The sequence below is a fragment of the Cajanus cajan genome, chromosome 6, assembly GCF_000230855.2.
Source record: "Cajanus cajan strain Asha chromosome 6, NIPB_CcT2T_4, whole genome shotgun sequence".
In the NCBI taxonomy this organism is placed as follows: domain Eukaryota; kingdom Viridiplantae; phylum Streptophyta; class Magnoliopsida; order Fabales; family Fabaceae; genus Cajanus; species Cajanus cajan.
Window position 1 is genome coordinate 2,665,216 of NC_138522.1, and position 13,087 is coordinate 2,678,302.

Here is a 13,087-nt window from a genome sequence, read left to right on the forward strand (position 1 = left end):
TATAATTTTTAGACTCGTTCAATATCCTACAATCAATGTTAATGATAATAAACTAAAAACTACTCTATATTCATTTGAAGTAAAATGGTAGGTGAAATACTTTAACAAAGAGTGCACGAGGAAGATATCCATATGTAATAGTAACAAGTTTGTCAAATTGCTTCACCATATTACCCTATTATAGTATTGTGCATGACCATCAACCTTCTTGATAAATTTAGTTATGTGAGAGCATGATCCAATGAAAACTTAGTCCTTTACAAGACAAATGCTTCAATCTCTTCAAGTGAATGGTAGAATTCTAAACCATAATGGCATTACGGAATGTTTGCTTCTCAAACCTTTTACCTGTTAAACCTTTTTTTTTATTTTATCATTTTTCACCATGTCAACACTCGCAATAATTTTAATAATATATAAGACAACAAAGTCATATTGGTTGTAATTAAAAACATTTTCAACCAAATTCAATAAATTAATTTAAAAAATAATCAACAACTTACACTAACATCGAAATAATCACGATATCTCAAATTTAAGAACTTAAATCTAGAAAAAAATGAAAAAATAATAAATAAAAATATAAAATCTTTTTATATATCAATATTGGTTGATACAATGTTATTTATATTCTTTAATTAAGATATTTAGAATTCAAATCCTGATTTTTTTTATGAAATAGATTATGTTAAGAAGGAAAAATCTATCTTCTATATATTTATTATATTCAATGGAGATTGATTAATTCATATCCATACTAATATTATGAATAAAAAAAAAAAAAAGTCTTCTTCGATCCATTTCTTAAATAAATAAAAAATAAAATAAAAAATAAACTACTGAAGTGTAGTAGTATAAATGTTTTGGTGGATATAAGTTGTGAGTGTACAAGTTCACATTCGCCAAGGTTTGAAATCTCGTGTCGCGCTTTGTTCTTCCAGCGTCCCCGGTAAGAATGCCGTAGTAGCAATCACTGCGAAGCCCTAACCCTTATTTTCTGTGCATGATTTCTGAGATGAACTGAATTCGGTGTGTTAGGGTTCCACTGTGCCGATGACTTTTCTTCTGAGCAAGGGGTCGTCATCCACCGTGTGCCTCCGTTTCACCTCCATGAACCGAGGCAGGCTTTGGCGATCCTGGAACTTCTTCTTCCGCCACTGGACTTGACCCTCTTTCACTCTCTTCTTCTCTTCAATTCGTTCGCGTTTCTACATTCCCAAGCGCTTAGTATTTCCATTTTAATTTTTATTCTTTATTGTTATTATTGTTATTATTATTATTATTATTATTTATTTGGATTTGGATGGCCGAAAGATATCCGGTTCCGGGGTTTCGGTTTTTTCCCACTGACGTTGAGCTGGTTCAGTTTTATCTGAAATGGAAAGTCATGGGTAAGAAAATGCCTATGGAAGTAATGGCTGAACTTGACTTGTACAAGTATGCTCCATGGGATCTCCCAGGTTTGCATTGTACTCTTGTTGGTTTATGTTCTTGTGTTGCACTCTACTGTGTTGTGTTTTTCTAATGAGGTTTTGTTTTGCAGACATGTCTTTGCTCAAGACTGGGGATTTGGTGTGGTTCTTCTTTTGCCCTAAGGGAAAGAAGTATTTGTCTGGAGAGAGGTTGAATAGGGCCACGGAGATTGGATACTGGAAGACTACCGGGAAGGATAGAGAAATTGAACACAATAATCGAGTTGTGGGGATGATTAAAACACTGGTTTTTCACACAGGGAAAGCCCCTAAAGGAGATAGAACTGATTGGGTTATGCATGAGTTTAGAATTGTTGACAAGGAATTGGCGGACAAAGGGGTTTCACTGGTAAGCAACTTTGACCAAGCAAATATATTGTTGGATATATGTGCATTTTCTAGGGTTTATGGCTTGGATACTTGCTACTGTTATTGCCCTCTGTTACACTAGAAATGATTCATAAATATATTACTGGTTTTGTTGGATTTGGCATCTAAGTAGAATCATGTCTTTGCATGGTAAACCTTAGTCCTTAAGCTTTGCATTTGCTTCACTTATATGGCATGGAATGGCAACCATTGTATGCTATCTTGTTATTGTGCATTTGGCTAATCTAGCATCCCTTCCCGCATTCTGAGTTTGGTTTGTTGACCTTTTTGTATACTTCTAGGTTTGTGGTTGTTCTTCTAGTGAATTATTCTTGTAAAATTGTTTAATTGTTCTACTGATTTGTATTATTGCAGGACTCCTGTGTGATTTGTAAGGTGTTCCAAAAGGAAGGTCTTGGTCCCAGGAATGGTGCACAGTATGGTAAACCATTTAACGAGAAAGACTGGGATACAGAAAAGGAAATTGATCCTGTACAATCTGCTGCTGTGTCTGCACCTGTTTTTATACAACCTAATGCAAGTCATATTTCTGCCCAAAACAATGATGTTGGTTCTGTATCAGAATTGATGGCCTGTTCCTCTTCCTCGGCTCATCCTTCCGCCCCAAACAATGAAGTTGGATCTGTATCAGAGTTGATGACCTCGTGCTCAGCACATCCTTCCGCCCCAAACAATGAAGTTGGAACTGTATCAGAGTTGATGACCTCTTGCTCAGCACATCCTTCCACCCCAAACAATGAAGTTGGATCTGTATCAGAGATGATGACCTCTTGCTCGGCACATCCTTCCACCCCAAACATTGAAGTTGGATCTGTATCAGAGATGATGACCTCTTGCTCGGCACATCCTTCCACCCCAAACATTGAAGTTGGATCTGTATCAGAGATGATGACCTCTTGCTCGGCACATCCTTCCACCCCAAACATTGAAGTTGGATCTGTATCAGAGTTGATGACCTCTTGCTCGGCATATCCTTCCACCCCAAACAATAAAGTTGGCTCTGTATCAGAATTGATGGCCTCTTGCTTGGCACATCCTTCTGCCCCAAACAATGAAGTTGGATCTGTATCAAAGTTGATGACCTCGTGCTCTGCACAACCTTTCGCCTCAAACAGTGAAGTTGGATATGTATCAGAGTTGATGCCCTCTTGCTCAGAACATCCTTTGGATCCTAACAATCAAGTTGATGATGACGTTATATCTTTGCTTGATTGGTTCACAGAGGGTGACATATCAGCCATGAATGAAAACAATGGAATTAAGGTGTGCAATCTTATTTTTATTTTGTATTTATGCATTTGTTGAGTAATTTTGCATGGTTGTTTCTCTTTTTAAGGATGATGTCTGGAGCTCCCCAATATTGATAGCCTTGGAATTTATCTGTCAACTGTTTTTTTTTATCCTTTTTGTTTGCAATTAGCTCCTCATAATCTTGTTCTTGGTAGATATACATATACTTGTTATTACTGTGTATATAACATCCTGCTCGGGCTTTCTTTGTCTTTAATTTACCAACTATGTTGCTATGGTGTTGTATTTTGTTCAATACAAGTCTGAGCTTAAATGTGTAGTTTAGAAAAGGACTGAAGGAAATGATACATTCTATTGTTGTCGACTTTGGACTAGTTGATAGTTTCATTTGAGGGTCTTGCCCTCACCTCTTCCTTTCAAAAGACTTGCAAATTAGTGATAAAGAAATAAGCTAAGCAGACAATGCTCTGCAATTTTACCTGCTTTTTGGTTCAGGGAGAGCAGGGATTTAGTTTTTATTACATTTTAGTCTAGTAGTTTGCCAGTTTTATTTAGCTCAATTTTGTAGCTTCCTGTGAGGCATTGAAGCATGTTTGACAATCCTTTTAAAACTTGTTGAACAGTTGAGGCTACAAATCATGGTTTGGAGTATATAATGTAAAATGTTATTTTCCATTTTATCTATTCGTAAATTTATTGCTAGGCTTTTTCGTTAGATTTTAACCTACAAGCAATCCGTTCTATGCTTGGTTTATTCTCTCTCTTCTATTTATGCTAATTTTGTGATTATTGGATGACAGAAGGTTGATGATCCGGATCAGGCAAACGATGCTGAATGCGCACCATGTTCAGATCCAAATGAGATTTTTGAGAACTTAGGAGACCTTGACAGCTTCTTTGGATTGGGTGAAGGCAGTCTTTCCAGTGGCCAGAAAAATAAATATACTACTACAAGCGAAGTGCTTTCTGTAGGTGGTGATATATTCAGCTCTTGTGACCCCGTGGGCTACTTGGAGTTGTTTGACCTAGAGGAACTACAGCTCTTGCAGAATAAACACGGAAGTTGTAGCCAAGATAAGGAGGGTTAGAAAATTGAAGGAATTATCATAGAAAATTGATAGAACTGCAGAAGCTATAATGGATTAGAAAAAACTATAGATTCTCTTCCTGTTTTTCATCTATAAAAACTACCATGGCACCAGTTGTGTATTTCATCAATTTCTGGAATTATTTTGCCTTGAAGATTAAGTAATGGTTTAATTATTTTGCCTTTTAGTTTCTATATCTAAAAACTATTTGTTTTACACATGCTTTTTAATCTGTTTTAGTTATCACAAAATTTCAGAGACAAATGGATTAAAAGGTATATTTCTAGGAACTAAAGCGGGTTAAAAAGGATGAGTATGGACTACAACAAAATAATGAATAGTCTTTAAGTGTACAGACTAAAACTTAAAAAACATACTCGTGGATTAAATGAGTAATTAAATTGAATTTAATATATATTGCAATGTGAAAATAATGGTAGTTAGGGGCATTTTAATTTTGTTTTTTGGTGGGGGGTGGGCAGGGGCATTGAAAGAATAAAAAAAATCAAGTTGATAAAAGAAGTTTGATTTTCCTTCTAGTTTTTTTTTTTTTAGGTTCAAAGATAACGAGCATATGCAATAAAAAGTTAAAACTACTATTAGGCAATTTCTTCGCCTTGTTTTTTGTCGTACACTCATCAATTTTATAAAGTTCTCAAATTATCCTCATTTTGGTAACAGAACCTTTAATTTAGATGTTACATTTCAGAACACTTAATCAGGAATCATGTAATTTCAGAATGCACAATTTGAAACACTTCGTATCAGAAAAATGCTTATCTAAAATACCTCATTTAAAAGATATATACTTATTTGAAAGACCCAATCCGGAACAATGCTTTTTAAGAACATCCATTTTGAATCAACATCGTCCAAATTGGCTGTTTTGAAAAAATAATGATCCGGATTTAGTGCATAATATCTAACCGTCCAAAATACCTATTCTGGAGAAATAAAAATTCATCCAAACTGTGTTCCAAAGAGGTAAAATACATCTGAAATATGTGTTTTGAAGAGAAAGCGGCGATTAAGAGTTTTTATAATATGATGGATGTATTGTATTGTACAGGGCAATTGACAGGGTGGTGGGATCAATTTCCCAACTATTACTCACAAGGCACAAGGGACATCGCCCTATAAAGGAGCCCTTTTAAAATATGTGGTCATTTTTACTTTATAAAAAATAATAATTAATAATTTTTTTACTGGCGAACCTAAAACTACTAAGTCTTGTTGGCCGGTTCTGTTATAAATAGAGTAAGGTTTAGGGATGGCAAATATACCCGTACCCGTGGGTAATACCCGAACCTGTTCTGACTTTGACGGGGAATACCCGGTTTGACCGGGTACGGGTACGGGTACGGGTAAAACCCGATATATTGAATCGGGTACGGGTACGGGTATGTACTTACCCGCCCCGTACCCGTCCCCGTTCTCATTTTTAATTTAATATTCACTTTTAATTTAATTATATTAAAAAAATTTAATATTTTTTTACGTATGATTATTTATTATAATGCGAGATAAAAAAATAACCTAATTATAATTATAATATAATAAAAAAAAATTTAAAAATATTATTTTTAAAAAAAAAATAAAAAATAAAAAAATTGACGGGTACGGGTACGGGTACGGGTATACCCGATACCCGACGGGGACGGGGATGGGATGAAAATCCATACCCGACGGGTATGGAGACGGGGATGGGGATGAGTTTTACTTGCGGGGACGGGGACGGGTATCATGAAACCCGTACCCGCCCCGCCCCGTTGCCATCCCTACTAAGGTTTTGATATTCTTCTTATTTTAAATTTCTTTTAAAAAAATAGAGAAAATTTGATATTTTATAATTACTATTAAGATGTTTCCTTAAATCGAACACGTATTGTAATTATATCTTAGTTACGAGTTTTGGAATCAAATCAACCTGAGGGGCTAAATGCAAACATCGTATATTTCTTTTAGAAATGACATAATTAAAGCTTTGTACAATTCATGAATTCATGCTGTTAACAAAGGATAAAGACAACAAAAAAACAGAAATTATAAGTTGTTTCGTTGAAGAAACATGTTGATCAGTTTTCCGAACAAATGAAAAAAGAAAATACGTCAAGCACCAAATAATATAGGTTACTTCAAAGTAGAGATGTACCTCAGGTGTTACATTACCGTAAAGCCAAGTTTGAGAGTAAGGACGTCTTCCCTTAAAGCAAAGACCTCTTAACAATTTCGACTAAAATTATATGCTTACGTAATTCTTTTTGCTCTTTTCATTGAAGTAAATAATTATAAAAAGAATTTGCATATAAAGGCTTTGCATGATTAACACTCAATAAATGCTTTACTCAAACACACTTCAAAAGATCTTCCATTTTCTTTTATTTCTTCATCGTTGAAGTCTAAAAAAAGAAACTTAAAATTAGGTTTAATCATACTTTTTAGCACCCATGTTTTAATAATTTTATTTACTGATCGTGTGATGATATTGGTTGATAATTAACATAACATATTATGTCACACATTATCAACAATCAATGTAATACATTAATAACCACTTAATGCGCTAGATGATTTACTGATGAGCTCACAAAAATATATAAAATTTTGAAAATTGAATAGCAAAATTGTGAAAAATGGTAGGAAATAGTGCGATTAAACCTTAAAATTTTGTTTTATCCAAACATTATCCTTAGGTGTAAAAGAATATGACAGGTAGAACCAATTATCGTTTCATAATTATGATATGACAATCCAATGTCATAGATTTATTTCAAATTTTATTTTAATCTTCGTATTCCCACATTTTTTTTTCCATCTTTCTACTTTAATTCCCGTTATTAATTCGATCTAAATAATGTGGACCTATCAGCTTAATACAACCACTAAAAGTTTAGTATTCCTTCTTTTCCGCTGGAGCATCCATCTAGCAATAAGGGCAATCAAATTCTTGCCAAAACCAGCAGTGTGGTGATTTGATTTTCTTGTTTTGACAGCACAAGTGAAGTGACTCAAATTAAATCACATAGGCCTGGTCCCAAGAAGCATAACAACAATACATACGTGTCATGACTTCTGGCTACTCAGTAATGCGATAATGCATTCAATTCATAAAACCTAAACTAAATTGGACAGCAGAATCACGAGGGTCGACTGGTGGTAGGAAGACTGAAGTAGTATGTTCAGAATCTTAAGTCTGAACTATATTATAGTCATTGTAATTTCGATAAAAAAAAAATTTAATTGGACGCCATGGAGCCTCTTGCAGTAACCAAGCAAAGCAAACATATAGAGGAAAAATTCTCCTACCATTTGGGCATGAAATAATCTCACAATCTATGGAGTTTATCTACGTTATTCAGTGTACAAAGTCCAGAATCCCTCACCTAGTTGCAACTCTTTACACACTACACAAACAGTTAAAATGACAAATAGTGTCACAGTTTTACCTTGATTCAATGGCAAAAGTTTCAGACCCTCTTAAGAACGATCTGCGCCACCAAATCTGGAATGCCTTGCTTAGATTTGGACATTCAGTGCCATGGCTTGAGAAGTGCCGAAACCATTCCATGAAGAGCAAGTATTGTTGATTCAAAGGTAGAGTAAGAAGTGTCTGTCCCATAGCCTCTTGCAATACCTTTATATCAAGCCCTCTTCTGCATCTTTGCAACCAACCAAAGTCCAACAGCATAGGCCTAAACCATGCTTGGAGAAGCCCCCATCTAGCTTCCACCTTGCATTGCAATTTTCTTGTAGCCATTGCAACAAAGAGAATCGCTGAGATGCGGCTAAGTTCATATCTAATCATGGGGGAAACATCATCATGCATTTTAACAAGTTGGTGCTGTTCCGCCCATATGTTCACAAAATCCTCTGCTATTTGACCATCAAGCATGATCTCTAGCAACCAGTTGATGTTATCAACTTGCCTCGAGATGCGTTCAATTAGAGGCTTATTCTTATCTTTCTTTGTTAATAGCTTTTCAGGAGTGATGGTATCTGATGCTTCCTCAAAGAGGCTTACAAGTGAGTCCAAGCATGAGTGGCACACAGAATACAGATCCTCCTTGCTGAGGTCAAGGTGATTCTTCTCATACACTGAGCTTTTGCAAAGAAGACCCTTCATTAGTGACTTAAGTTCATTTCTTGCTTTGGCATCCACACAAGTGGTGATAGACCAAACTAATTGTCTAGCTACATTTGGCTGGGAAGAGGAATCTACTGAATCTTGCAAGTAAAGCCTTCCTAGAATGTCTCTTGTTGTTGCTTCATCAAACTTGAATCTTGTGAATAGGTTCCTCAGTTTTTCTTCCTCTTCTTCAGTCCAAGGCACGGCTTCAAGGTATTGTAAACACGACAAAACACCCTTGGTGAACATGATACCTGCTGAAACCTAGTAATGCAACACCGGATAAACTTGTAAGAGATTGAAGAGGCACCAATGTGCAGGCTCAAGTACTCAACACAGAAAAAAATATATAGTTTCTTCGATACCAAAATTATCAAAAGGTTCATTTTCAAGCTTAGTGTCTCTTAATTTTTTCTTTTAATTTCACGCGACTCTTGCTATTTTTCCTAACAAAACAGTACTTCCCTCAAACAAAAAACCTTCCAGGAATTATGAGGGCAAGAATCCACACAAAAATAAAAAATAAAAAATACACAAGGGTGTGTTTGAAACACAGATCAATCATGTTCAACCCAATCCACAGTGAGAGAAGGACTGACAATGAACATGCATTGGAAAGTGAATTGTGGATAAAGCAAACACACTCTAACACGTCTTGACCATTTACAAAAAATAATAATAATAAAACTTATAACAATTATTTAGATAGTTTTCATGTTGTAAGTTTAGTTCTATTACATGAATTATGAGATCAAACTCTAATTTTAATAAATTTGAAAATAACACTGCATCTAATTTTTGTTCTTAAAATATTTATCTACCATCAAATGCATATGCATTAAAAAACCCTCAATCAGAAAATCACAATAATGAAGGCTTTTTGCGTTCAAATAAGAACAAGAAAAGGTAAAAACAACAGTGACTGATACCAATAATCAAAGACCCGAAGAAAAAAATTCAATTTTTTGTTTAATATTAAAAAAGTAAAAGTTAAGTGGGAACCTCCAAAACGTCAATGGATCGAAAAACGCCAATGTTAAGGAGGCGTTTGGTAAGCCCATCCTCGTTCTCAAACATGAGTTCAATGGTTTCTCTGAACACTCCCAAGTTCTCAACTTCAGGAACCTCTATTCTACACATTTTGTTGCTACCACTGAAACTCGAAACCCCTTTGTTGTAATCCGCAATCAACCCCGCAAACACTTCGGAATTCGCACACAGAACCCCCGAATTCACCTCCAGAACCATGCACCCGCCGTTCTTCCCTCTCAGGCTCATTCTCACATCCCTGTCGCCGGCCACCGGAGATGGCGGAGCCGGCGAGGGTGAGGGTGAGGGCGAGGGAACGGCGGCTCCGGCGACGGGATCGGAGTCGATGGGCGAGACTCTTCCCGGAGAGAGGATCCGGCGAGGGTCGATGCGGGCGGCGATTCGGGATTTGGGGGAGGTCGGGAGGGAGAATGTAGGTTTGGAGTGAGGTTCGGGTTTGCGGGGGCCAGGCTTGGAGTTGTCGGGGCTGGCGGCGAAGGTGCAGCACCACGTGCGGCGGCGCCGGCGATGAGGGTCCATTTTATGTGTGGTGTGTGCGAGGTGTGAAGTGATGGGTTTTTTTTTTTTTTAAAAAAAAAAACAGTTTTTTAAGGGTTTGGTTGGGGTTTGTGGGAAGTGGGAAGTGGGAAGTGGAGGGTTACTTTGTTTTGTTGGGAATGGTGGGGAAAATGAGGAAAAGGTTGTGTTTTGAGATAAGACAGTTGGGTGGTGCTTTTCTGTTAATTTAATTTGGGGTTTTGCTTTGGGGACATCAAACAAACCACATGCACTATGTGTCACAGCTGTGCACTTTCATTTCTTACTATTTCTACCTCCTTTCATTTGTTTTAACTCTTCAATTATGAGAGGGATGCAATTAGAGAGCCTGAATAGTATGTGAGGAAAGAATTTAATGAATGCTATGTTAAACCTTACAATTATACTTATATCATATAAACAAATTATATTTATTTTTTTTATATAAGATTTAGTATATTTTACTTTTATATTAATGCTAAGTCATTGCAAAGTAAGTTTTTAAACATGTTTATAGATTAGGCCATATTTTTATGTAAATCAAGTTCACGCCATGTATATTCTAATAAGATAAAACTCTAGTTAGGCTTAACATATGGTAGATCCTACAACAACTAATAATTAAAAAATAATGAATTTCACTCGCCAGAATGAATTATAACAAAATAGCAATAGAAAGTTATGGAAGGAAAAATGAGATAATAATACAAGTAACTGTGTAGGAATAAAATTTGAATAAGGAATGATGAAAAGAAATTTACTGAGGTAGGCCACCACCAACAGCATCATTCTTGGAACTAGGAAAGTATAATAATAAATATAGGGGTGGTAGAATATCTAAGCTTTTTTACTTTGCTTGTTGGCCAGGGAAGGCATACTTTTGGACTCCATTCCAATCATTCATTCCATTAAATTAAAGGATGTTGTTTGCTTCCACTTTCAATGTCTTGTTTTCTTTTTACAGTATTTTTTTGCTTCACTCTCAATCTAATTAAGCAAACACCATTTGGGGATGGCTTCTGATTTGTGTGTTGCGCGGGAACGAGCATTAATTGTTAAATAGGAAATGAAATTATTGTGTTGCTTGGTGAATAAGTGTTTTATTGATTTAACTAAGTATTTTGTATTTAATCGAATATATATATATTATGAACAAAGAGTATCTTTTAATTGATAATTAGAAACTATTTTTTTTAAAACATAAAGATCATCAAAGTGAATTTTATCTCCCTCATTAAAATCTTTTTTATATACAATAAGAGAACCAAATTATTGTCGATACATTTAAAAAATTCAACTATCTATCAATTATATAAGAATTTGTTAGCTTTTAAGTGCACATGAATTTATATATTGAAGTCTCACGAACAAGTGCTTAATTAGGAGTCAGTTAAAAAAAATATTAAACATATGCTCAAGGTGGTGAACATGAGGAAGTCTTTAATGTCAATTATAATGAAACAGCATTGCAAGTAGTGAGAGGATAATCACATGCGAGCACTCTAATGCTTAGGTCACTAAGAATTTCAATAACGTAACAATAAGAGTATTAGTAAGCACGTATACCAAACTTGTGATATCAAGCTTATAGGTGATCAAGATGAGAGGTAAAAAAAAATATTATCTTACATAGACATATTCTTATTAAATTAGATTTCCGTTATTAAAGTATTTTATTTGAAAGTCAAATGATACAATGAATGAGATTGTCATTAAAGGAATCTTCAAAACACTAACTCCCAAGTTAGTATAAGGTTTAAAACTAAGTCAATTTTTGCCTTAGTTGTAATTCTCATAAAATTTTCTAAAACACATGAAGTATTTTGAATTACTTAAAAAAATATTAAATGAATATTTTAAGTCACTAGAATGAAGAAGATACTAGTAACCTTAAATTTGATTTAAATTAACTTTTGTTATTGAGCAACCTTAAATTTAGGGTTTAGGGTTTAAGATTTAGTGTTTTTTATGTGAATTAAGTTTGACAGACGTGAAACCAACTATGTTTTTGACTTTTGGGGTTTAGGGATTAAAAACAAGAGTTTATGTGTTAAAATCTTAAACGTAAATTCAGACACGCCGACAATCTGGAGGGGCCATGTTGGCATTGGCAGCCTACCGGTGTTAGGCTTGGAATCTTAGATGGTGACTGAGAAATGTGACGATCGAGACTCGAGATCAGAGAATCCTAATTGAAAATATTTTTTGGGATAAAATGTTTATATAAAAGAAACATAAAAAAAAAAAAAAAAAAAAAATTGGTAGACCCTGCGTTTCTTGTAGTTCATAACTCATTCATTTTCTAGGTTGTCGGGCATATCAAACAGAAATCTAAGGAACCTTATCTCATTCCACAATTCTCTTGAGTTAGAATTATTACATACAAATTTATGCAATTCATATTCATAGGAATCATAAAATACCATGTGGGGCTTAATTTTTGTTTTTATTTTCAACAAAAGAACAAGAAATGAGGACAATGAGCCCCACATAGAGGCATGATTAGTGATATAGGTTTATGTTGTGTTGTGAGTTATAAGTAAGAGGTGTGCATGTAGAGGTTAGGATAATACTCAATAGGTTATGGGAAGAGAATTTCAGAGACACGAAGCGACATGACATAACATGAGTTCCCTGCGCTTCAAATAATTCATTACGTGACTCGACCATACACATACATGGCTCAGAAGAAGTCAGAACGCGGAAGAGTCATCACTTGGCCCACGGGTTTTAATTATTAGGGCTCCACAACACTTATCCCACTAATTCAAATTACTTGAGATTGATTTTAATGACTACTTTTTTTGATAAATTCTATTTTCTTTGTATGAAATAACCGAATTTTTAATAGACATATGTTAACTGATTTTACTGTAACGTATTCATTTAATTTTAAATTTTAGAATTTTATCTCTTTCCAATCTTACCCTTCTTGCATGATACCAGTTACTGCACAAACTTACTCTATGTCCCACATCACATGCTTGACACGCTGGTGAAAGAGGTTTTCTTGCTGAATCACATCGTAGTAAAATCATAATAAATAAATATTTTTAAACATGTAAATTATAATATAATTAAACTTTACAATAAATAAATATATTTATATTTGTAAATTACATTTTCAAATTTTAATGAATAATTTAAATTGTGCAATTATTTTTAACTATTTACAATTTTTGTAAAAAAAGATA

General features: G+C 34.7%; 2 protein-coding genes across 3 annotated transcripts; one reads left to right on the plus strand and one right to left on the minus strand.

Moving 5' to 3' along the window:
- Window positions 1–828: 828 nt before the first annotated feature.
- Window positions 829–4,388, plus strand: LOC109808119 (uncharacterized). 2 transcript variants are annotated; one of them, XM_020370973.3, is made up of 5 exons: window positions 829–949; window positions 1,039–1,460; window positions 1,544–1,821; window positions 2,217–3,125; window positions 3,914–4,388. In XM_020370973.3, exons 2-5 carry the CDS (start codon window positions 1,304–1,306, stop codon window positions 4,199–4,201), a joined length of 1,632 nt encoding a protein of 543 aa, XP_020226562.2. In that variant the 5' UTR covers window positions 829–949; window positions 1,039–1,303; the 3' UTR covers window positions 4,202–4,388. The 2 variants fall into 2 exon arrangements, with proteins under 2 accessions (XP_020226562.2, XP_020226563.2); XM_020370974.3 differs by having other exon boundaries at window positions 3,917–4,388.
- Window positions 4,389–7,487: 3,099 nt separating this feature from the next.
- Window positions 7,488–10,107, minus strand: LOC109807107 (BTB/POZ domain-containing protein At2g13690). Its single transcript, XM_020369634.3, has 2 exons — window positions 9,330–10,107; window positions 7,488–8,591 (listed from the first exon to the last, which is right to left on the minus strand). Exons 1-2 carry the CDS (start codon window positions 9,894–9,896, stop codon window positions 7,644–7,646), a joined length of 1,515 nt encoding a protein of 504 aa, XP_020225223.1. The 5' UTR covers window positions 9,897–10,107; the 3' UTR covers window positions 7,488–7,643.
- Window positions 10,108–13,087: the final 2,980 nt, after the last annotated feature.